Below are 25,468 nucleotides of genomic sequence, written 5' to 3'. Positions count from 1 at the left end.
TAGACTATTATGAACTTGGATTGGTAAACATTCACGGACTGAATGTGGGGCAAGGTTGCTATCAAGGTTCATAGATATTTGTGGGATACAAATATTGGAAGACCCGCTCTCAAGACTTACTGTATGGAGCCTTTGTGGTTGATCACATGTAATCTTGAGTAAAGGCGAATATCATCGTATCCTCTGACCTGAGATACATATTGGGTCCTAATATTCACCGAGTATTATGCCTTGATTCTTTCCTTCGCTATTCTGAAATATGGTAGTACATAAGGAAGAGCTCAGGTATAATACAAAAGTGTGTATCTAGGACGTATGTAGTCAAGATGGAATTTGTCCCTCTTATTCGTTGAGAGTCAGATGTCTAAGGCCTGATAAAGTTAAATCTAAAAGAGAGTGATCACTCTGTATCTCTTGGATTTAACATGACATCTAGGATGAAAGGATAAAATGAAAGATTCACCTAATCATATTCGAGATGGGAACTCGAAAAGGATGATGTTATTGAATGGCACAAAGTCATAACATATTGGGGGTGATGGACCGTCGTTAAGTGGTATCCGTCACTTGCATTAATTTCTTATGTTTCTCGTGCAAGTGGGAGATTGAAGGTTTTCTTATGCCCGAGAGACATATTAAATTAATGTGGCTAATGTGTTGTGATCCAAGTCGGGTCATACCCAATAACAAGCTTACCGACACCTTATATGTATTTAAACTTAACGAATGGATCGTTAAATAAGTACGCGACACTTAGATTTTAGAAAATGGGTTTTCTAAATTATAATCACTTGAGATAAATTATTTGGATAATTTATATATGATATGGATTTAATTATTTATAGGTTTAAATAATTATGTTGTGTTATATTTTATAAAATGGTTTATAAAATACAAGTAACTTAACAAATACATGGAATTATATAACAAGTTTTATAAAATACAAAACTTATTATATACTAAACATGGGAGGACGTTTTTGAGGGCTCCAAGAAGTCCATTCCATGCTAGAATCTTGTTACTTTTAATAACACACTTCCATAGGTTGCATGTGAGTTCATATACCAAGCATTTGACTCATTCTCAAGACTTACAAGTTCAAAACACTCTTGCATTCATTTGGGACAGATTCTGGCCGAAATTTTGAGAGAAAATAGAGAGGGTTTCTTGCTTGGTATCTTGCTAATTAAGTGTCCAAAAATCCTAACCACATAAAGGAAGGTGTTGGTGATTGAAAGCTTGGGGTATAACTTGCTTGAGGCTTCAAGTTAGAGGCTTTATTCCATCATCTTTATCATCCATATTGCTGTCCAAATTCAGCTCCTAACTCATCTTGGAGGAGGTATAATCTTTTTCCTTCTTTGTTATATGTAAGCATTATTTCATAACTTGATTACTATATGGAATTCAATTAAAATGGTTTAACACATAAACTTGTTTTATTAATCATCATGCTTCCGCTTACTTTACTATCATAAAATGGATTTGTGATTATGTTGACATTATAAACATGTTGTTATGTTGAATTCCATCAATTTCCCTGGACTTTAAAGGGAGAAGCCAAAGATTGGTTGGAATCGTTACCTGAAGTGTAAGACCCGAATATTTTTCCTTGTAAATATGTGTGAATAAGTTATTCAAGTTGTGGGGTTTACGTTGTATTTAATTAAAAGGCAGAAGAAGCTGATCTGGGCAATTGGCGCGCCGCGCGGCCTTATGGCGCGCCGCGCCATTACGGGCTGACAGCCCACTTTGTTTTTAATCAAGATATTTTGAGGGCATTTTGGTAAAACCACTTAAGGTCCGACTTTAAGGCTTGGATTAGTTGTTAGGAGTGTCATTTACTCCATATTCACCCACCTTATCATCTTCCAATCAATTCTAGAGAGAGAGTTAGATTCTAGAGTGAGAGAACTCAAATTAAGGAAGAAGAAGCTTGAATCGGGTCAAAGTGCGAGCACTAAAGTTGTTCATCTCCTCAATTGCTACATTTTGATAGTTGTGGTAAGCCCTAAACCTAACTTCCTTGTTTTAATTGTTTAAGAGCTAGGGTTTGTGTAGGTGATGAACACTAAGACCCATTTGTTAGTAAATTGGGTGTTTTGGGTGAATTTGGGTCATATAGACCCAAAGATGACTAACTAGGGTTTTCAAAGTATTAAACTATGTTTATGAGCCTAAATTGGTTAGTTAATGTACTAGCACACTTATATATATATAAATGGGTGTTAAGTGGGTGACCCGAAATGGGTGTATTGGCTTTAAATGGTCAAATGGGTCATGATGGACCTAAGTGGGTAAATGTAAGTGTTTGATGCATAAACTTTGTGATTGAAAGGTGTTTTAAACTCATCTTGGTTAATGATTAGGGTTTTGGTGTGTGTCGACCCAAAATTAGGGTTAAGGGTTCAAATGGGTTGAAATTGCACCTTGGGTCAAAATGACTTAGGAATGGTGGAAGAATTGGTTGACCGACTTGAGTTTGCGTTTGATAATATGTATAATGTGATAGGTACGTTACTTTGAGGTTTCGCAAGCTCGGTTATCTTTCACGAAGACTTTAAGGTGAGTGGAATAATTATATGCGTGGATATATAATGTATTTATTTGTGTAGCGTGAGATGTGAAGTGTCGATGTGCTAAGACACCACATTCATGTGGCGAGTGAAGTGTCGAGGTGTTAAGACGCCACTCGGGAGTGAAGTATCGACGTGTTAAGATGCCACTCCATGTAAGGAAGAGTGAAGTGTCGAAGTGTTAAGACGCCACTCGGGGTGAAGTGCCGAAGTGTTAAGGCGCCACCCGGGGTGAAGTATCGAAGTGTTAAGATGCCACCCGAGGGGTTAGTGTGCGAAGTGTTAAGTGCACTAATGGTTGTTGTGAACACCGACGGTCTTTAAACACCGTTCCTTGTGCGATTGGTTAACCATGGTTTGTGTTGTAGTGTGAGCATATTACCTTTATACATGTTATATATGCTTGTGATATGCTAGCTTGATTATTGGAGGTTATAGCTTGTAAATGTGATGATAAGCTAATTGTGTTTGCTAGCATGTTTGCGGTATTTGTGTAAGTGATTGCAAGTAGGTATATTATATATGTACTCGTATAATTATTGCATTCACTAAGCTTTGCTTACCCTCTCGTTGTTTACCATTTTATAGGTTCGGTTTTGGACAAGGGTAAGGGCATAGTTTTGGACTAGAGATCCTGCTTGATGCTAGGGGACGCTTTTGGCTTTAGTAGCTCTTGGAGTTTGACCGATAGTTGGGTAGTTTAATCCCAAACGCCATGCTCATTGTGTAGTTTGGAACTTAAACTTTTTGGTGGTCGAAACTCTTAACTTGTATTAAACTTGTAATCTAGGTCGTGTGGGCCCCGCTTGTAAAACATTGATTTTATGTTTGAAACAGGTTAGTGTTACATATTTGGATGTATGGTAAAAAGCGTTTTGTCTAAAAGTGTCGGGAACTAGTCAATCTTTTTCGCATTTTGAGACTTTCCGGACAGACCCGAATGGCGCGCCGCGCCAATTCACTCTGCAGCAAATTTTTTATTTTTTTTTGTATTTAAGCATGGTTTGGTCGAGGGTTGGTTTGGGTTGTTACAGGTGGTATCAGAGCATGGTCTAAGGAATTTAGGCGACTTGAGATAGGTGCCTAGACTTAGACTTTATTGTGTGTGTGCTTATGCGGGACTTGTAGGACTTTGGGTCGGATCGGGAATTATTAGTGCATAGGTTTATGTGAACTAACCATGTACAAATTGCTTTGTGGTGTGTTTAGCGAATCATCAAGCGAGATAGACGTTGTACTAGCATGTTAATGTGACGTGCTCGCATAGCAATGATTAGCTACCATTGTTACGGGTGCAAATCGTGTCAAACAAGCAATGTACGATGATTGTTGAGCGAGATGGAGTAGTGTGGGTACATGTATATACTTACGTGTTGTGTCCTTTTGTTTCGACGTTTAACTTATTTCGTTTTATAGAATGAAGACGAGAAATGGACCCGAAATTGATAACGGTAGTACGAGTGAGGACGCCGAGCTTACGGCCAAGATTGAGGCCATCCTTAAGGCTCAAAAGGCAGAATATCTCGTAGAGATTAAGAAGATGTTTCTTGACTCGATTGACGAGCAACTAGTCAATGTTGTGAGGGAGCAAGTTAAGGACGTCTTTCACGAAGATAATGTGGGTAGACGTGACTTTTACTATAAGAACTTCAAGGATTCTCAACCTCCCACTTTTGATGGCGAAAGAGATCCTCTTAAGAGTGCCCGATGGATCTTCGACATGGAGGGGGCTTTCCGAACTTGTGAATGTCCTCTCGACAAGAAGACAAGGTACTGGTCTAGCATGTTAAGGGACGATGCTAAGTTATGGTGGGACGCGAAAATCCGAATCTATGGCGAAGAACAATGTATGGAATTCACGTGGGATGAATTCAAGGTGGAGTTTTTCAATGAATACCGAACTTCGGCCGATCTCACAAGGCTTAAGGATGAGTTGCGTTCCTTGAGGCAAGGGTCGATGGATTTGAACACTCTCATATCCGTGTTTTTATCCAAGACCCAATTTTGCCCGGAGTATATCGGTAATGATAAGATGTTGAAGGAAGACTTTTACCGAACGTTGAATGATTGTTATCAAGATAAGATAAGTGTAAATGTGGTGAAGAGTTTTGACGAGTTGTTTGATATGGCCAAAGGGTTCGAGTCGCTCATCTTGAGAAAGAGTGGCTTTACCTTCGGCAAAAAGAAGTTTGAAGCTACTAGTCAATCGAATTTTTCTAACAAGAAGCACAAGAAGGGTTCCGAGAGTGTTGATAGCGTGAAGAAGGGTACTTCTGGTGATTTTTCCTATTCTTGTTACAATTGTGGCCAAAAGGGGCACATGGCTCGCGAATGACCTAAATCATCGTCCATAACCAAGCTTACTTGTTTTAATTGTGGAAAGGAAGGGCACAAGAGGCCGGAGTGTCCCGAGATGCGTAATGATAATGTTAAGCGTTTAGAGAAGGCGGCGGGTACGGCAAGGGGTCAAAACTATTTGATGACCAATGATGAAGTCAAGCAATCGAACGAAGTTGTCTCAGGTACTTTCATGGTTAATTCTAATCCGGCATGGATTCTATTTGATAGCGGTGCAAATTTGTCGTTTGTGTCTCCTAAATTTGTGCCTAAACTTGATAGACCGTTAGCTAAGTTAAGTCGTCCGGTAGAAGTCGAGATAGCGGACGGCAAGACGGTGCTAGTGGTTGAAGTGTGTGAAAATTGTGATGTTGTTTTCGGTGCCGAAACCTTTAAAATTGATCTCATTCCAATGACCTTGGGCGACTTTGATATTGTTGTGGGTATGGATTGGCTCGATCGTAATAGAGCCGATATTGCATGCCATGAAAAATTTATTCGTGTGAAGACCCCAAGTGGGGGAGAGTTAATTATTCATGGTGATAAGCGAAGGAGACCGGTGCCGATATGCACTTTTGCACGGGCACGTCGTTTTGTTGTTAGTGGTGGCATGGCTTTCCTTGCCCATGTTGTTGATACTCGTGATGAGCCACCACCCATTCGTGAAATTTCGGTTGTTAGTGAATTCGAAGACTTTTTTCCGGACGAATTACCGGGTGTTCCGGCGGAAAGACAAGTTGAGTTTCGTATTGAGTTGGTTCCGGGAGCTACTCCCATTGCTAAAACTCCTTATCGTTTAGCACCAACAAAAATGCAAGAGTTGTTAAATCAAACCCAAGAGTTGCTCGAGAAGGGTTTTATTCGACCGAGTGCTTCGCCATGGGGCGCTCCGGTATTATTTGTGAAAAAGAAAGATGGAAGTATGCGGATGTGCATCGATTATCGGGAGTTGAATAAAGTGACGATCAAGAATCGTTATCCATTGCCTCGGATTGACGATTTGTTTGACCAACTCCAAGGTGCGACGTATTTCTTAAAGATTGACCTACGGTCCGGCTATCACCAAATGCGGGTCCGTGAGGAAGACATTGAGAAAACGGCTTTTCGAACGCGTTATGGGCATTTTGAGTTCGTGGTTATGCCTTTTGGTCTTACGATTGCACCGGCGGCATTCATGGATCTTATGAACCGAGTGTGCCGACCTATGTTGGACAAGTCGGTAATAGTGTTCATTGACGACATACTAGTCTACTCAAAAAGTATGAACGAGCATGAACATCATTTGCGTGAAGTATTAAAGACTCTACCAAAGGAGAAGTTGTATGCAAAGTTCTCCAAATGTGAATTTTGGCTAAGGGAAGTTCAATTCCTTGGTCATATTGTGAACGAAAACGGTATTCAAGTAGATCCGGGGAAGATCGAGACGGTGAAGAGTTGGGGACGACCGACTACGCCTACGAAAATCCGAAGTTTTCTCGGATTGGCCGGTTATTATCGTCGGTTTATCTAAGACTTTTCTAAGATTGCTTCTCCATTGACGAAGTTGACGAGAAAGAATGCTAGGTTTAATTGGGAGAACGAGCAAGAAATTACTTTTCAATTGTTAAAAGAGAAGTTGTGTGAAGCTCCGGTGTTAGTGTTGCAGGACGGGGTAGAAGACATGACGGTTTATTGTGATGCTTCTCTAAATGGTCTCGGGTGTGTTCTAATGCAAAGAGGTAAAGTCATCACTTATGCCTCTCGACAATTAAAGGAACATGAAACGAGATATCCGACTCATGATCTCGAGTTGGCGGCGGTTGTGCATGCGTTGAAAATTTGGCGCCACTACTTGTATGGTGTCAAATGTACGATTTATTCAGATCACAAGAATTTAAAACATCTTTTTACTCAACGAGATTTGAATTATCGTCAACGTAGATGGATGGATGTGGTGAAAGACTATGATTGTGAGATACTTTATCATCCGGGTAAGGCGAACGTTGTCACGGATGCGTTGAGTCGAAAGAGTCAACATCCGGCGATACGAGTAGGATCGTTATGTTTGATTATTACTAATGATTTTCTTATGAAGCTTGGTGAGGTTCAAATAGAGGCTTACATTCACAACAAGCATACGGAGCGAATCGTGGGCCAATTGGAGTTTATTACTATGGGTTCGCGTGGGTTGTTGTCTTTTCAAGGAAGGGTGTGGGTGCCTAAGATGGGTGATTACCAACGGGTGCTACTTGATGAAGCACATAAGTCAAAATATTCCATTCACCCGGGCGCGACGAAAATGTATCTTGACTTGAAGAAAGATTATTGATGGCCGGGCATGAAGCGTGATGTTGTAAAATATGTTGAACAATGTGTTACTTGTTTGCAAATAAAGGCCGAGCACCAAAAGCCGTATGGTAAATTGTAACCGTTAGAAATTCCAAAATGGAAATGGGAGCACATTACCATGGATTTCATAACAAAGTTACCTAAGACGCCGAGAACCCAATTTGATACGATTTGGGTGATAGTTGACCGATTGACGAAAACTGCTTTGTTTCTTCCCATTAAAGAAGCAATATCATCGGAGGCCTTGGCTAAGTTGTTTATCAAGGAAGTGGTCTCGCGACATGGGGTTCCTATATCTATTATTTCAGATCGAGATACCCGTTTCACATCTCGATTTTGGGAAAAGTTTCATGAAGATATGGGTACGCAATTAAAGTTGAGCACGGCGTATCATCCTCAAACGGACGATCAAACTGAACGTACGAATCAAACTTTGGAAGATATGTTACGAGCGTGCATTATTGACTTCGGTGGTAGTTGGGATGAGCATTTGCCTTTGGTAGAATTCTCGTACAATAATAGTTATCATACTAGTATCGGGATGCCACCTTATGAGATGCTTTATGGGCGAAGGTGTCGAACTCCCATTTGCTGGGGAGAAGTGGGTCAAAGAGAAATCGGAAGTACCGATTTGGTTTTGGAGACGAATAACAAGATTGATGTTATTCGGGAACATTTGAAGAAGGCTTAAGATAGACAAAAATCGTATGCCGATAGACGTCGATGAACGATCGAATTTCAAGAAGGTGATATGGTGATGCTTAAGGTTTCGCCATGGAAGGGTATTATTCGATTTCGAAAACGGGGAAAGTTAGCCCCTCGGTTTATTGGGCCATTCAAAGTGTTAGCTCGTGTTAGTGAAGTCGCGTATCGCTTGGAATTACCCGAAGAGTTTGCGGGGATCCATAACACGTTTCACGTTTCCCATCTCCGTAAGTGTCTTGCGGATGATTCTTCATGGATGCCATTAGACGAAATCGAACTAAACAACAAGTTAGAATATGTGGAAGAACCGATTGCTATACTAGATGAGAAGGTGAAAATGTTGAGGAATAAAGAGGTGAGGACCTTTAAGGTTCAATGGCGACGGAGTAAAGGTTCCGAGTTCACTTGGGAGCCTGAGGAATTTGTGTTGGTTTATCTTCCCGCTTGTCATGCGGCTTGGATCGCGAGGACGCACTCCGATGTAAGTGGGGGAGAGTTGTAAGACCCGAATATTTTTCCTTGTAAATATGTGTGAATAAGTTATTCAAGTTGTGGGGTTTACGTTGTATTTAATTAAAAGGCAAAAGAAGCTGATCTGGGCAATTGGCGCGCCGCGCGGCCTTATGGCGCACCGCGCCATTACGGGCTGACAGCCCACTTTGTTTTTAATCAAGATATTTTGAGGGCATTTTGGTAAAACCACTTAAGGTCCGACTTTAAAGCTTGGATCAGTTGTTAGGAGTGTCATTTACTCCATATTCACCCACCTTATCATCTTCCAATCAATTCTAGAGAGAGAGTTAGATTCTAGAGTGAGAGAACTCAAATTAAGGAAGAAGAAGCTTGAATCGGGTCAAAGTGCAAGCACTAAAGTTGTTCATCTCCTCAATTGCTATATTTTGATAGTTGTGGTAAGCCCTAAACCTAACTTCCTTGTTTTAATTGTTTAAGAGCTAGGGTTTGTGTAGGTGATGAACACTAAGACCCATTTGTTAGTAAATTGGGTGTTTTGGGTGAATTTGGGTCATATAGACCCAAAGATGACTAACTAGGGTTTTCAAAGTATTAAACTATATTTATGAGCCTAAATTGGTTAGTTAATGTACTAGCACACTTATATATATGTAAATGGGTGTTAAGTGGGTTAGTGGGTGACCCGAAATGGGTGTTAAAAAGTTGTAAGGTTTTCCCTGTTCGGGTTACCCGGGAAGGGCGAGTAATCCGACCCTATACTCTAGTGTACGCAGCCCATCAGAAATACTCCCTGGCTGTTTCCAACCCTTCCCTGGCCACCCCAAGAATTGAACCTGAGACCTCTTGCAAGGATCTCAGGGCCCTACCCGAAATGGGTGTATTGGCTTTAAATGGTCAAATGGGTCATGATGGACCTAAGTGGGTAAATGTAAGTGTTTGATGCATAAACTTTGTGATTGAAAGGTGTTTTAAACTCATCTTGGTTAATGATTAGGGTTTTGGTGTGTGTCGACCCAAAATTAGGGTTAAGGGTTCAAATGGGTTGAAATTGCACCTTGGGTCAAAATGACTTAGGAATGGTGGAAGAATTGGTTGACCGACTTGAGTTTGCGTTTGATAATATGTATAATGTGATAGGTACATTACTTTGAGGTTTCGCAAGCTCGGTTATCTTTCACGAAGACTCTAAGGTGAGTGGAATAATTATATGCGTGGATATATAATGTATTTATTTGTGTAGCGTGAGATGTGAAGTGTCGATGTGCTAAGACACCACATTCACGTGGCGAGTGAAGTGTCGAGGTGTTAAGACGCCACTCGGGAGTGAAGTATCGACGTGTTAAGATGCCACTCCATGTAAGGAAGAGTGAAGTGTCGAAGTGTTAAGACGCCACTCGGGGTAAAGTGACGATGTGTTAAGGCGCCACCCGGGGTGAAGTATCAAAGTGTTAAGATGCCACCCGAGGGGTTAGTGTACGAAGTGTTAAGTGCACTAATGGTTGTTGTGAACACCGACGGTCTTTAAACACCGTTCCTTGTGCGATTGATTAACCATGGTTTGTGTTGTAGTGTGAGCATATTACCTTTGTACATGTTATATATGCTTGTGATATGCTAGCTTGATTATTGGAGGTTATAGCTTGTAAATGTGACGATAAGCTAATTGTGTTTGCTAGCATGTTTGCGGTATTTGTGTAAGTGATTGCAAGTAGGTATATTATATATGTACTCGTATAATTATTGCATTCACTAAGCTTTGCTTACCCTCTCGTTGTTTACCATTTTATAGGTTCAGTTTTGGACAAGGGTAAGGGCATCGTTTTGGACTAGAGATCCTGCTTGATGCTAGGGGACGCTTTTGGCTTTAGTAGCTTGAAAGGACCCGTTCATATACATTATAAACGATTCACAATAGTTGATTACATCGCGAGGTATTTGACCTCTATATGATACGTTTTACAAACATTGCATTCGTTTTTAAAAGACAAACTTTCTTTACATCAAAAATTGACGGCATGCATACCATATAACTTATCTCAGTAGCATATGTATCAAATTCGTGATTTATCATAAACTATTTAACGACGAAACTAAGCATACAAACATGCATAATCATATATACTCGAGCACTAGTCAGGGATACACTATTAATATATAAAAGATAAGATATGAATGCTCACGTATCAATATTGTGATTCAATATTGCAGGAAAGTACGTAGACGCAACGAAAATGATAAATGTTAGGTTGACCTTACGAGCAATACCCTCGATCAATACCCATAACCTTCATAGCTATAACCCATAATTTCCTTAGCTCTATCCCATTTGAAAACTTATTTTGAAATCGTCTGAATATAACTCCGTCGTAGTATTTTATGTATACTAATAATATCTTGAAATAATACTAAGTAAATATATATATATATATATATATATATATATATATATATATATATATATATATATATATATATATATATATATATATATATATGTAATTCGATTGAGAGAGTTTAGAGAAATATATTTTCAAGTTTCTATGAAATAATGAAACCTATTGAATTCTATTTATAATAGATTTTTGAATTATTAAAGTGAATTATTAAAGTATGAATTATTAAAGTGAATTATTAAAGTATGAATTATTAAAGTGAATTATTAAAGTATGAATTATTAAAGTGAATTATTAAAGTATGAATTATTAAAGTGAATTATTAAAGTATGAATTATTAAAGTGAATTATTAAAGTGAATTATTAAAGTATGAATTATTAAAGTGAATTATTAAAGTATGAATTATTAAAGTGAATTATTAAAGTATGAATTATTAAAGTGAATTATTAAAGTATGAATTATTAAAGTAAATTATTAAAGTATGAATTATTAAAGTGAATTATTAAAGTATGAATTATTAAAGTTAAAGTAAAGTAAAAGTAAAGTAAAGGTAAAGTTAAAGTATAGTAAAAGTATAAAACTATGTACGTATAATACGCGTATAAAAATATATATAATATTAATTTAAATTGTTATATATATATATATATATTTAATAAAATAAAATATAAATATCGTTATCTTTATCATACTGGTTAAGTAATGAGTTGTCAAAAAAAATAGATTTCTTAAATCACAGTGGACCTCATAACATAGGCCCGTAATCATATCATAATGTATCTGATAATTCAATTATTTGATATTATCTCTTAATTCTGTCGATAAATATATCGAAACAAATATGTTTATGTAAAGTATCATATATCTAATACTTTGTTAATGTTTTCAGTTAATATTATATATTATATATACATATCTATATACACATAATTGTTCGTGAATCGTCGAACACGGTCAAAGGGTAATTGATTACATGAATGTAGTTCCAAACTTTTTGAGATTCAACATTACAAATTCTGCTTATCGTGTCAGAAACATATAAAGGTTAAGTTTAAATTTGGTCGGAAATTTCCGGGTCGTCACATAGCTCTTGGAGTTTGACCGATAGTTGGGTAGTTTAATCCCAAACGCCATGCTCATTGTGTAGTTTGGAACTTAAACTTTTTGGTGATCGAAACTCTTAACTTGTATTAAACTTGTAATTTAGGTCGTGTGGGCCCCGCTTGTAAAACATTGATTTTATGTTTGAAACAGGTTAGTGTTACATATTTAGATGTATGGTAAAAAGCGTTTCGTCTAAAAGTGTTGGGAACTAGTCAATCTTTTTCGCATTTTGAGACTTTCCGGACAGACCCGAATGGCGCGCCGCGCCCCTACCTGGCGCGCCGCGCCAATTCACTGTGCAGCAAATTTTTTTTTTTTTTTTTTTTTTTTTTTGTATTTAAGCATGGTTTGGTCGAGGATTGGTTTGGGTTGTTACATGAAGGGGCGATTGATACATGGGACGTTTTAGTTGAAAAATTTCTTAAACAATTCTTTCCGGCATCTAAAGCCGTAAGACTTCAAGGAGAAATTGTTACGTTCACACAGAAACCGAATGAAACTCTATATGAGGCGTGGACTAGATTTGGAAAGTTATTAAGAGGATGTCCGCAACATGGTTTAGACACTTGTCAAATAGTACAAATATTCTACCAAGGATGCGACATCACTACAAGGAAAGACATCGATATAGCAGCTGGTGGTTCTATTATGAAGAAAACAGAAACTGATGCTTACAATATTATTGATAACACTGCTTCCCACTCACATGAGTGGCACCAAGAAAAAGATATCGTTAGATCATCTAAAGCAGCTAGAGCCGATTCTAGCCATGACTTAGATTCCATTTCCGCAAAGATAGATGCTGTCGAGAGACGAATGGAAAAGATGACTAAAGATATTCACTCAATACGAATTAGTTGTGAGCAGTGTGGAGGACCACATTTGACAAAAGATTGTCTCAGTATTGAACTAACAATGGAACAAAGAGAGAATATTTCATACATAAACCAAAGGCCTGGAAATAATTATCAGAATAATTATCAACCGCCAAGACCAATTTACAATCAAAACCAGAATTATAACTAAAATGTTCCATACAACAACCAACAAGGTCCTAGCAATCAACAAGTATCCAATAATACTTACAATCAGCAAAGACCTAATTTTCAAAACAAACCACCACAAACCGATGATAAAAAGCCGAATTTAGAAGATATGATGACGAAGCTAGTTGAAACTCAAACGCAGTTTTTCACATCTCAGAAACAAACCAATGAACAAAATGCTCAAGCATTTAGAAATCAACAAGCTTCTATTCAAAATTTGGAACAAGAAGTAAGTAACCTAGTAAGGTTAATAGGTGAAAGAAAACCGGGAAGTTTACCTAGTAATACAAATGCTAACCCCCGGAATGAAATAGCTAAAGCTATTACCACAAGAAGTGGTACAACACTTAAACCACCTGAAATACCTGTAATTTCTGAGAAAGCTATTCCTACTCCACAAGAACCACAACCTGAACAAGATAAGGAAAAAGAACCGGTAGTTGAAAAGGTTAATGAAGATAACACAGTTAAGGCTAAACCTTATGTTAAACCATACCAACCACCACTTCCTTACCCGAGTAAAATGAAAAAAAGAGAAACTTGAAGCCAAGCAATCCAAATTCTTAGATATGTTTAAACAGATAAATGTAAATCTTCCTTTCATTGATGTAATTTCAGGAATGCCTAGATATGCTAAATTTCTGAAAGATCTAATCTCAAATAGAAAGAAAATGGAAGAACTCTCTGCCGTTACTATGAATGCTAATTGTTCAGTAGTACTATTGAATAAGATACCAGAAAAATTATCTGATCCAGGAAGTTTCACAATTCCATGTTTTCTGGGTAGTCTTAGTTCAATAGAAGCATTGGCAGACTTAGGTGCTAGTATAAATTTAATGCCGTATTCACTATACACTAAACTAGACCTTGGAGAATTGAAACCAACACGAATAAGCATACAACTAGCTGATTGATCAATAAAATATCCTAGAGGGATAATGGAGAACATGCTAGTTAAAGTTGGTACTTTAGTATTTCCAGTAGATTTTGTTGTTCTGGACATGGAAGAAGATTCTCAAGTTCCTCTCATATTAGGAAGACCATTCTTAAACACGGCTAAAGCGATGATAGACGTGTTCGGTAAGAAACTGACCCTAAGTATAGAGGATGAGAGTGTTACCTTTTCAGTTGATAGAGCAATGCAACAACCGCAATCTGCAGATGATACATGTTATTATATTCAAACTATAGATTCACATGCAGAATTGTTAGAAGAATTTCCAGAATTACAAGGAACAGGAGAATGTTCTTTAGGAGAAGGAACTGAACCAATTGATGAAACTGAAATGTTAGCTACACTAATAGCTAATGGATATGAACCAACAACAGAAGAGATTCAAATGCTAAAAGAAGAAGACAGATATCGATATAAATCATTGATAGAAGAACCTCCGACATTAGAGTTAAAGCCACTTCCAAATCATTTGGAATACGCTTATTTACATGGTGAATCTGAATTACCTGTAATAATATCGTCTTCTCTTACTGAAAATGAGAAATCTCAACTCATTTCTGTATTAAAAGCTCATAAACCAGCCATTGCATGGAAGATTCATGATATAAAAGGAATAAGTCCTTCGTATTGCACACATAAAATCCTTATGGAAGAAGGTCATAAAACGTATGTGCAACGCCAACGAAGACTAAATCCTAATATGCAAGATGTAGTTAAGAAAGAAATTATTAAACTGCTTGATGCAGGTTTAATTTATCCAATTTCTGATAGTCCATGGGTAAGCCCAGTTCAATGCGTACCTAAGAAGGGTGGCATGACTGTTATCACAAATGAGAAAAATGAGCTTATTCCTACTAGGACTGTAACAGGATGGCATGTATGTATTGATTATAGAAAATTAAATGACGCCACCAGAAAAGATCACTTTTCCTTACCTTTCATTGATCAAATGTTGGAAATATCAGCCGGAAATAGTTACTATTGTTTTCTAGATGGTTTTTCCGGATATTTTCAAATTCCAATAGCACGGAAGACCAAGAGAAAACCATATTCACGTGCCCTTATGGTACTTTTGCTTACAAATGCATGCCATTTGGACTTTGCAACGCCCCTGCAACCTTTCAAAGGTGCATGATGGCGATTTTTCACGACATGATAGAAGAATGCATGGAAGTTTTCATGGATGACTTTTCAGTCTTCGGTGATACATTTGAATCATGTCTGGTTAATCTGGAACGAATGCTTAGTAGATGCGAACAATCAAATCTAGTACTTAATTGGGAGAAATGTCATTTCATGGTTAAAGAAGGCATCGTTCTTAGTCATAAAATTTCAAAGGAAGGAATTGAAGTGGATAGAGCTAAAGTAGATGTAATTGCTAAACTTCCACATCCCACCAATGTTAGAGGAGTTAGGAGTTTTCTAGGGCATGCCGGTTTTTACCGACGCTTCATAAAAGATTTTTCTAAAATTGCCACTCCTATGAATAAACTCCTAGAAAAAGATGCTGCATTCATCTTTTCAGATGAATGCATCAAATCTTTTAATATTCTTAAAGAGAAACTCACTAATGCGCCGATCATGATAACTCCAAATTGGAATTTACCGTTTGAACTAATGTGCGATGCAAGTGATTTTGCAATGGGAGCCGTTTTAGGACAAAGGATTGAAAAACGATTTCAACCTATATATTATGCTAGTAAGACATTACAAGGAGCACAAACGAACTACACAACTACTGAAAAAGAACTCCTTGCTATTGTCTTTGCTTTTGACAAATTTCGTTCATATCTCGTTCTACCAAAAACGGTGGTCTATACCGACCATTCTGCTCTTAGATACCTATTTTTGAAACAAGATGCTAAACCACGATTAATCCGTTGGATCTTACTTTTACAAGAGTTCGATATTGAAATCCGAGATAAAAGAGGAGAAGAAAATCTCGCCGTTGATCATCTTTCTCGTCTTGAAAATCCTGAATTAGAAGTTCTAAATGAATCGGCCATACAAGACAATTTTCCTGATGAATATCTATTGAAGATAGATTATAATGAAATTCCATGGTTTGCAGACTATGCAAACTATTTAGTATGTGGATTCCTTGAAAAAGGATTATCGTACTAAAAACGAAAGAAATTCTTCAGTGATATAAAACACTATTTCTGGGAAGATCCACATTTGTTTAAAAGTTGTCCCGATGGAATAATACGCCGATGTGTATTCGGAGATGAAGCCAATCAAAACTTAAACCATTGTCACACAGGACCAACAGGAGGGCATTATGGGCCTCAACTCACAGCAAGAAAAGTTTATGATGCTGGATTCTATTGGCCTACGATTTACAAAGACGCACACCTTCTTTGCAAATCCTGTGATGCATTTCAAAGGGCCGAAAAATAAGTCAACGTGATGAAATGCCACAAAATGTCATTCAAGTATGTGAAGTATTTGACATTTGGGGTATTGACTTTATGGGTCCATATCTAAAATCTCATAATAATCTATATATTCTCGTAGCCATTGATTATGTATCTAAATGGGTGGAAGCACAAGCTCTCCCAACTAACGATGCACGAGTTGCAGTCAACTTTTTAAAACGTCTTTTTGCAAGGTTTGGAACACCGAAAGCTTTAATAAGTGATCAGGGAACTCATTTCTGTAATAATCAACTTGAGAAAGTTCTTAAAAGATATAGAGTAACTCATAAAATCTCCACCGCATATCATCCACAAACAAGTGGACAAGTTGAAAATACCAACAGAGCTTTAAAACGTATTCTAGAAAAAACCGTAGGATCAAATCCGAAGGAATGGTCCATTAAATTGGAGGATGCACTCTGGGCTTTTAGAACAGCCTACAAAACTCCAATTGGAACCACACCTTTTAGACTCATTTACGGAAAAGCATGTCATCTTCTAGTAGAAATTGAACACAAAGCATTTTGGGCATTGAAGACATGTAATCTTGATTTACATGAAGCTGGACGTCTACGGTTAAGTCAACTAAACGAATTAGAAGAATTAAGACATGAAGCATACGAAAATTCGTTAATCTATAAGCAAAGAACGAAGAAATAGCATGATAAAAGAATCAGAAGTTCAAAAGAATTTAAAGAAGGAGACAGAGTTCTTCTTTTCAATTCACGATTCAAGCTATTTCCTGGAAAATTGAAATCAAGATGGTCTGGACCATTCATAGTCAAAAGAGTTTTCCCATACGGAACAGTAGAATTAATAAATTCAAATGGGATTGAATTTAAGGTTAATGGTCACAGAGTTAAACACTGCATAGATAGTCCGATGGAAGTTGACAACGAAGTTAATCACAATTTCGATACCACAGCTAACTAAGTGTGGGGAGAATTAAGTCTTTAAAGGATAATATGTATTTCTGTTAGAGTTAGATTTTCTGTTTTCGTGTAGTTCTCAAAAATGGAACCCGAATGGTCTTTCCCTAGCAGACCCTAAAGAACTAGTCTTCTCCCCCTATTCTGAATTTTTTTTTTTTTTTAGGTTTTTACGAAATGAAGACTTCTTGTGAATTAAACCATGGTCTAATGCTACACGCTTTGATTACTAAATGTAATAATGACACACTACCGAGTGAACTGGTATCAGTAATCAGAGAAAAATTGGACGGAGTAAGAAAAGAATCCAGATGCGAAGATAATAAGTTACAATTTGGTAAAGGAAAATCAAAATCCGCAGCGAAAAGAAGAGCACGACACCTTGAAAGATGTCACAAATGCGGAAAATGGTCACACGAAGGTAAATGTTCAAATAATCAAACCTATTCAAACACCGAATTTGTTACTTTATGCAGAGATGGACTGTTCATATGTTTAGAAGAAAAAACATTAAATGCTCGAGGTTACGCCTATGTAGCCATGGAAACTCAATTAGTCCGACTATCTTATGAGTGAGCTAGAGCATATCACTAAGAAATATATTTCACAGGTAAGTTTGTACAGTTTTTATTTTTATTTTTATTTTTAACCTTTTGATAATAAACGCTAATTTGTTCGCTATAAAGTATTAAATTGGTATTCGATAAAATTAGGTCTTGCGACCGAAATTATTGATATCATACAAAAATTTATTACATCACTGCGAAATTTAACGTTTATTCTTAAGGTATAAATATCTTTAATCATTTAACCCAAAATATTTCAAAAATTCGTCATGAGTTAAAATTAGGTCATGGAACCGAAATTACTTTACCGAAAAGAGGGGCGTATATTTTTGATAATATTTGATTGATTAAAGTGGGATAAAAGACCAAAAAGATTTTTAATTTTATTTTTACCATGTTTTTTTAAATTAATATATAAATATTAATTTAATATTGTAAACTTATTTAAAATTGTAAATATTTGAAAAATTAATATAAGTTTGTATGTATAAAAACAAAAATATAATATAAGTTTGGTGTGAATTTTTAATTTTAAAAAAAAATATGAATTTTTAATTTTATGCATTTTAAATTTAAGTTTGGTGTGAATTTAAAAACAAAAAAAAATTTACTTTATTTTGCTAAGTTAAAAATATGATTTTTAAAATTCGTCGTAAGTTGAAGACTAGGTCGTTGAACCGAAATTGCTTTACCCGAGGGCGGGACGAGAATTTTTATTATCATTATTTTTAATCTTATTGACTCAAAATATGCCAAAAAAAATAAAAAAAAAAAACCCCAAAAATCTTAGCTTTTAAAACAATCGCTACAAAAAGACAAATTTTAAAATTTTGTCGAGGGACGGACTAGGACATCGATCCGAAACGACCTCGTTCTAAATAACAAAAGAAAAAAAATTTTAAAATTAATTAATTATTTATTTTATAAGTTAAAGATAAAAAAAAAGATAAAAAAAATCCAATATGTTTGAAAACTTTGGTAAAATTTAATCATTTTTCTACGCTAATCACCCTCAATAATTTAAATTGTTACTGATTTCTTGCAAATGAGGGCATTGCAAGATCTTAAGTGTGGGAAGAGGTTAAATTCTTTCGGATTTTAAAATTTTTACTTTAAACACTTGGTTACCATTAAAAATACTAGTAACGCAGTAGTTGTATTAGAATCTAGTGCTCTCTGATAACAAAGAACAGCCCTAGTCTTATATACTGACTACCCAATTCTAGTAAAATTTTTCAAAATTTTTAACTAAATGAATTTAAAATCATGTTTATACATATTTATGAACGATGAAAACTAGGTGTTAATACCGAAATTGTCGTTACCTTGGAAAGGACATAAATTGAGAAACAACACAAAAATGTTAGAATTCATTTAAGAATGGAATAGAGGAAAATAAAAAGGCAAAGAAAGGAAAATAAAAGTCAAGTGTGGGAAATTTTTACCAAGTTATTCAAAATATATATCACATATTTTTGTACAAATAATTGAAAATACTTTTGTTTTGGACGATAATTAACTATTTTACCCAATGAAAGAAAAGAAGGGATGGATCTACACGATGAATCAATTCCATCATTAAAAGGAAGTAAAGTCTTCCGAAAAAGAAACGCGCTTCTTGATTTAGGTCATGAAGTTGTCGTCCAGACCAGCTGTAGGTTGACGAAAAACCTAGAAAAGTCATCTCTAAAATCAGCAGGAAATCCACGGACCTCAGCATAAAACAGGGTTGCCAAGTGGTCAGACTTATCCTAACCATGAGAGGATCTGTCTTGTAAAATGGGGAGGACGCCGTGCAAATTAGCTTGATAAGACTAATGAATTAGATCCCCAGAAAGGATAATCTCCTTAAAGATTAAAAATCAGCATTTAAGCCTGATATTACTCAATCCTAGAGATTGACCTTAAAGATTGAGAATTACAAACTCATGGAATTCAATGATATCTAAACTCGAGCTTGAACGAGAAAATATTTTGATCAAAATTACAAACCGATTTGTTTTCTAAAAACCCATTTTCAATGCGTTCATTACCATTGAACGTAAAATCCTAGGAATTCAACTGGAATTCATTAGGTCACCTGAACCAAATCGGGTGTCAACCGTAAGAACGGTGGTTGCATAGCATGGTCAAAGACAGGACCTTGTGCCAGACCAGAAAATTATAAGGGTGAGCTTTACTATTGCTCCTACAAAGGATAGTAATTGCGTCCGACACGTTATAGACCATAATTAAAAGCATGTCAGGGGATATTGCCTTAACAGTTGCTTGTTCAACGCTTTCCTTTACAACCGGACGGTAGTTTACCGAAAGTTAATATACGGAGCAAGTACACTGGACGTGTTGCTTTCCTAATACAAGGTTAGCAAGTGGGTGACACAAAACCACAAGTTTTGAGCTAAAATTTTCAAATCTGAAACCCACCAAACCCACAAAAATATTTTGCAAACACCGGTGAAGGGTTATTCCGGAAAACTTATCTAGGGTAAAAGCTAGATTTAATTTTTAAAAGATCAAATATTTTCATAAAAGATCCAATTTCCTTAAAGGATCTAAATTTTTATAGTCATGTGGGACTGTAAACCACACCGTTACTATCATTGTTTATACAGCCGTAAAGAAATCACTGATGTACAAAGTGTGAAGAATAAAGAAGTGATTCTAGTATTTCAAGACTATATTGCTTGAGGACAAGCAACGCTCAAGTGTGAGAATATTTGAAAATGCTAAAAACAAACATATATTTCATAGCATTATTTCTCAAGAAAGACAAGCTTTTAGTTGCAATTGTTCTATTTACAAGTGATATTCGTTTAAATAATAAAAGGTGAAGACAAAAGATAGATTCGACGAATTGAAGACGCAAACGACCAAAAAGCTCAAAAGTATAAAATACAATCAAAGAGGTTCCAATTATTGATAAGAAACGTCTCGAAATTACAAGAGTACAAGATTCAAAACGCAAAGTACAAGATATTAAATTGTACGCAAGGACATTCGAAAATCCGGAACCGGGACCAGAGTCAACTCTCAACGCTCGACGCAACGGACTAAAAATTACAAGTTAACTATGTATATAAATATAATATAATATATAATTAATTATATAAATTATATAAATTATATATATATATATATATATATATATATATATATATATATATATATATATATATATATATATATATATATATATATATATATATATATATATATATAAATTATATTTATATAATAAAACGTCGGCAAACAAAGATCCAAAAGGTGTGAGCTGGATCCGATATCTCCGTGACTCGCGGAGTTCTAAGAGCAAATGGGCCGCGACTCGCGGAGCCCCAAATTCTAAAAATGCCTATAAAAGCTCGTGCATTCTGAACGTTTTATAAATCTTTTTCTTCTCCTCATTCGTACGATATATATATATATATATTTATATTATAATTTTAATTTTAATTTTAAATCCTAATAATAAGGGTATGTTAGCGAATGTTGTAAGGGTGTAAGTTGAAATTCTGTCCGTGTAACGCTACGCTATTTTTAATCATTGTAAGTTATGTTCAACCTTTTTAATTTAATGTCTCGTAGCTAAGTTATTATTATGCTTATTTAATGCCGAAGTAATCATGATGTTGGGCTAATTATTAAAATTGGGTAATTGGGCTTTGTACCATAATTGGGGTTTGGACAAAAGAACGACACTTGTGGAAATTAGACTATGGGCTATTAATGGGCTTTATATTTGTTTAACTAAATGGTAGTTTGTTAATTTTAATATAAAGATTTACAATTGGACGTCCCTATAAATAACTATATACACTCGATCGGACACTATGGGAGGGGTATTTATATGTACGAATAATCGTTCATTTAACCGGACACGGGAATGGATTAATAGTCTATGGAATTATTAAAATAGGGGTGAAATTATGTACAAGGAAACTTGGCATAATTGATAACAAAGTATTAAAACCTCGGGTTACACGCAGTCGATAACCTGGTGTAATTATTAAACAAAGTATTAAAATCTTGTTACAGTTTAAGTCCCCAATTAGTTGGAATATTTGACTTCGGGTATAAGGATAATTTGACGAGGACACTCGCACTTTATATTTATGACTGATGGACTGTTATGGACAAAAACCAGACAGACATATTAAATAATCCAGGACAAAGGACAATTAACCCATGGGCATAAAACTAAAATCAACACGTCAAACATCATGATTACGGAAGTTTAAATAAGCATAATTCTTTTATTTCATATTTAATTTCCTTTATTTTATATTTAATTGCACTTCTAATTATCGTACTTTTATTTATTGTTATTGTATTTAATTGCACTTTTAATTATCGTACTTTTTAATTATCGCACTTTTATTTTATCGCACTTTCATTTATCGCAATTTCATTATCGTTATTTACTTTACGCTTTAAATTAAGTCTTGTATTTATTTTTAATATTTTACATTAGGTTTTAACTGCGACTAAAGTTTTAAAATCGACAAACTGGTCATTAAACGGTAAAAACCCCCCTTTAATAATAATAATAATATTACTTATATATATATATATATATATATATATATTTGTATTTTTATAAATTAAACTAATATAGCGTTAAACTTTGTTTAAAGATTTTCCCTGTGGAACGAACCGGACTTACTAAAAACTACACTACTGTACGATTAGGTACACTGCCTATAAGTGTTGTAGCAAGGTTTAAGTATATCCATTCTATAAATAAATAAATATCTTGTGTAAAATTGTATCATATTTAATAGTTTTTCCTAGTAAAATATAAGCTATTTCATATACACCTCGCATAACATCAGGCATTCTTGATTTCATCATCTTCAATAGGCCTAACCATATCAAGAGCTTCAGAAGTAGACAGTTTTGTAGTAAGGATATCCCCCATCTCACTAACTTACTTACACTGACTACCCTTTCCGAAAAAATTTCGGAAATGTTTAACAAATTGCACTCCCATTTGCTCATCACAGAAATTAACCCCATTCTCATCACAAATGTTATCAACCCTGCATTTTTGTTTTCTACTCTTGAGAATACTATGAAAGAATTTAGTATTCCTATCACCATCTTCAAGCCATTTAACTTTAGCTTTTTGTTTAAGAACAATAAGCTCATCCATCTTAGCTTTCTTATACTCTAATAAAGTAGCAGTAGCCAGTGATCTAAGGTGGATATCATGAGGCATCTTTTCAGCATCTATTTGACATTGTTTGAGTTTGCCCTTCAGCTCCTTAACTTTATTAAAAACATTTCCCCCTTCCCAATTTAATCTATTAAGATCCTTTTTGAGAATTTTCAGTTTAGAGACCACTTGATACATTTTATGTGATGACCCGGGAATCTCTGACCAAATTTAAACTTTAATCTTTATATGTTTCCGACACGATAAGAAAAATCTTTAATGTTAAGTCTCGAAAAGTTTTGAAATCTATATTCATGTAATCAATTACCTTTTGACTATTCCCGACGATTCACGAACAAGTGTTGTAAATATATATAAACATATATATAATTAAATAAATATAAATGAGGGTATTGATAGTAATAAAATATAAACGAATCAATAGAATTAAAATGTAAAAATAATAAACAAAATAATCAAGTTCTATTAAGATATATATATATATATATATATATATATATATATATATATATATATATATATATATATATATATATATATATATATATATATATGATGTAAATCTATATATGAATATATATATATATATATATCATATATATATATATATATATATATATATATATATATATATATATATATATATATATATATATATATATATATATATATATATATATATATATATATATATATATATATATATATATATATATATATATATATATGATTTCTAGTTATAACTATTATATTGTAAAACATATAAAATATATAAATATTCAATATTCAATAAATATTATAATATCATATATAATATAGCTATTACATAATTAATAAATTAAATGTAATTACAAGTTGAAAATAAAAGTACGATATTATTATTACTTTCATTATTATTTCTAAGATTTATATTAATATTAATATTTGTATCATTAATGTTATTATCTCTAATACAGGATATAAATACTCACACACACACACACACACACACACACACACACACACACATATATATATATATATATATATATACAAAATTTAGTATGAATAAGTTGGTATATATAAATTAATATGTTATCATTATTATTAATATTGTGGATATTATTAATGATATTAGTATTATTAGTATTATAGTTATTAACAATATAATCGTTATGTATTTATGGTAATTGTTATCATGATCATTAGAAATATTATTATTATTATTATTATTATTATTTTTCTTTCATCTTTAGCATTATTATTTATGTAGTTATTATTAATATTATGATATTTATATTAATTATATAATATGTAAAGAAAGAAAATCGTACTAATTAGGTTGCAAGCATCCATCAGATTATATCGGATTCTTGTTTTGGTATTTAATCAGTTACCTGCCCATTGACAATTCACAGTACAATCCAAAACCCAGTACAAATCAGTGTAAATAATATTCATTCTTTATTTTTTTTCTGTACGATGGGAGGGATTTCTGTCGATCCAATTTGCTACAAAACAAATGATATTATCAAGGATAGGAACACATTCAATCAACTACGACCTTTAACAATCCCAAACATCCTTCACAGTTTTTTTTTTTTTTTTTTGAAATTAAGCTATAACAGATGAAGAACACCACGGTCCCTGTACCATTACTTTTTCCTCAAATACTCGAATTCAAATCAATTATCAAAATGTGTTAAAGCCATGTTGTTAGGATTCTTCCACTTAAAATGTCTGCAAAATTTAAAGCTTCAATTCATCTTATCCATCAAGAATTTCGAAGTCAAAGTTTTGGAAATAAAAAGTCAAACAGTGTTCTTCAACTAAATTCGAAATTTTTATGGTGTTTCAGGTTAAATTGAGGTTTGCAAAAGTTTATAGAATGAATTTAGAGTCTATTTCATTTTAGAATCATAACCTAAAACTTTCGAATTTTCACAATCAAAGTTTTTTTTTTCTTCAACAGCGACGGGAGCATACTGTTATCTATTTTTTTTTTGGTTTTTAAGTTATATAGGAATTGATATCAGATGATTAGTTATTGTTTGTGAGTCCTGAAATTATTATAGAGACCTTTGTAACTTGATTTAATCTGGATTGAATTGAGTGTGGATTGAAGAAGATGAAGAACATAGAAACAGAAACCAGATAAATAAATTTAGTTAAGGGATAATTACCGAAATAAAGGAACAGAGGAGTGGTAAAAGGGGTGTTCGGGTGAGCGAGGGGTCGAGGGTTCGAACCCTGTCAGTGGCATACCTCATTTTTTTTACACAATGAGGTAGTTATCCTATTTCTATATTATCAATTCCTTATTATTATTATTATTATTATTATTATTATTATTATTATTATTATTATTATTATTATTATTATTATTATTATTATTATTATTATTATTATTATTATTATTATTATTAATTTAGGTAGCAAGTATTATTAATGTTGTTATTATTATTACTAGTAGTATTGTTAT

At 34.4% G+C, this 25,468-nt stretch overlaps 1 protein-coding gene across 1 annotated transcript in view; it reads right to left on the bottom strand.

The window, feature by feature from the left end:
• Nucleotides 1-23,184, bottom strand: part of LOC139849112 (uncharacterized) — a 38,342-nt gene extending 15,158 nt beyond the window's left edge. Inside the window, exon 1 of the mRNA XM_071838785.1 lies at nt 22,767-23,184. Coding sequence (XP_071694886.1) covers nt 22,767-23,184 — 418 coding nt within the window. The remainder of the gene's footprint in view (nt 1-22,766) is intronic.
• Nucleotides 23,185-25,468: the final 2,284 nt, after the last annotated feature.

This window comes from Rutidosis leptorrhynchoides, chromosome 5 (genome assembly GCF_046630445.1).
Source record: "Rutidosis leptorrhynchoides isolate AG116_Rl617_1_P2 chromosome 5, CSIRO_AGI_Rlap_v1, whole genome shotgun sequence".
NCBI classification, from domain to species: Eukaryota; Viridiplantae; Streptophyta; class Magnoliopsida; order Asterales; family Asteraceae; genus Rutidosis; species Rutidosis leptorrhynchoides.
Note: the sequence above shows the minus strand (reverse complement) of the source record. Positions and strands in the feature narration are given on the sequence as shown.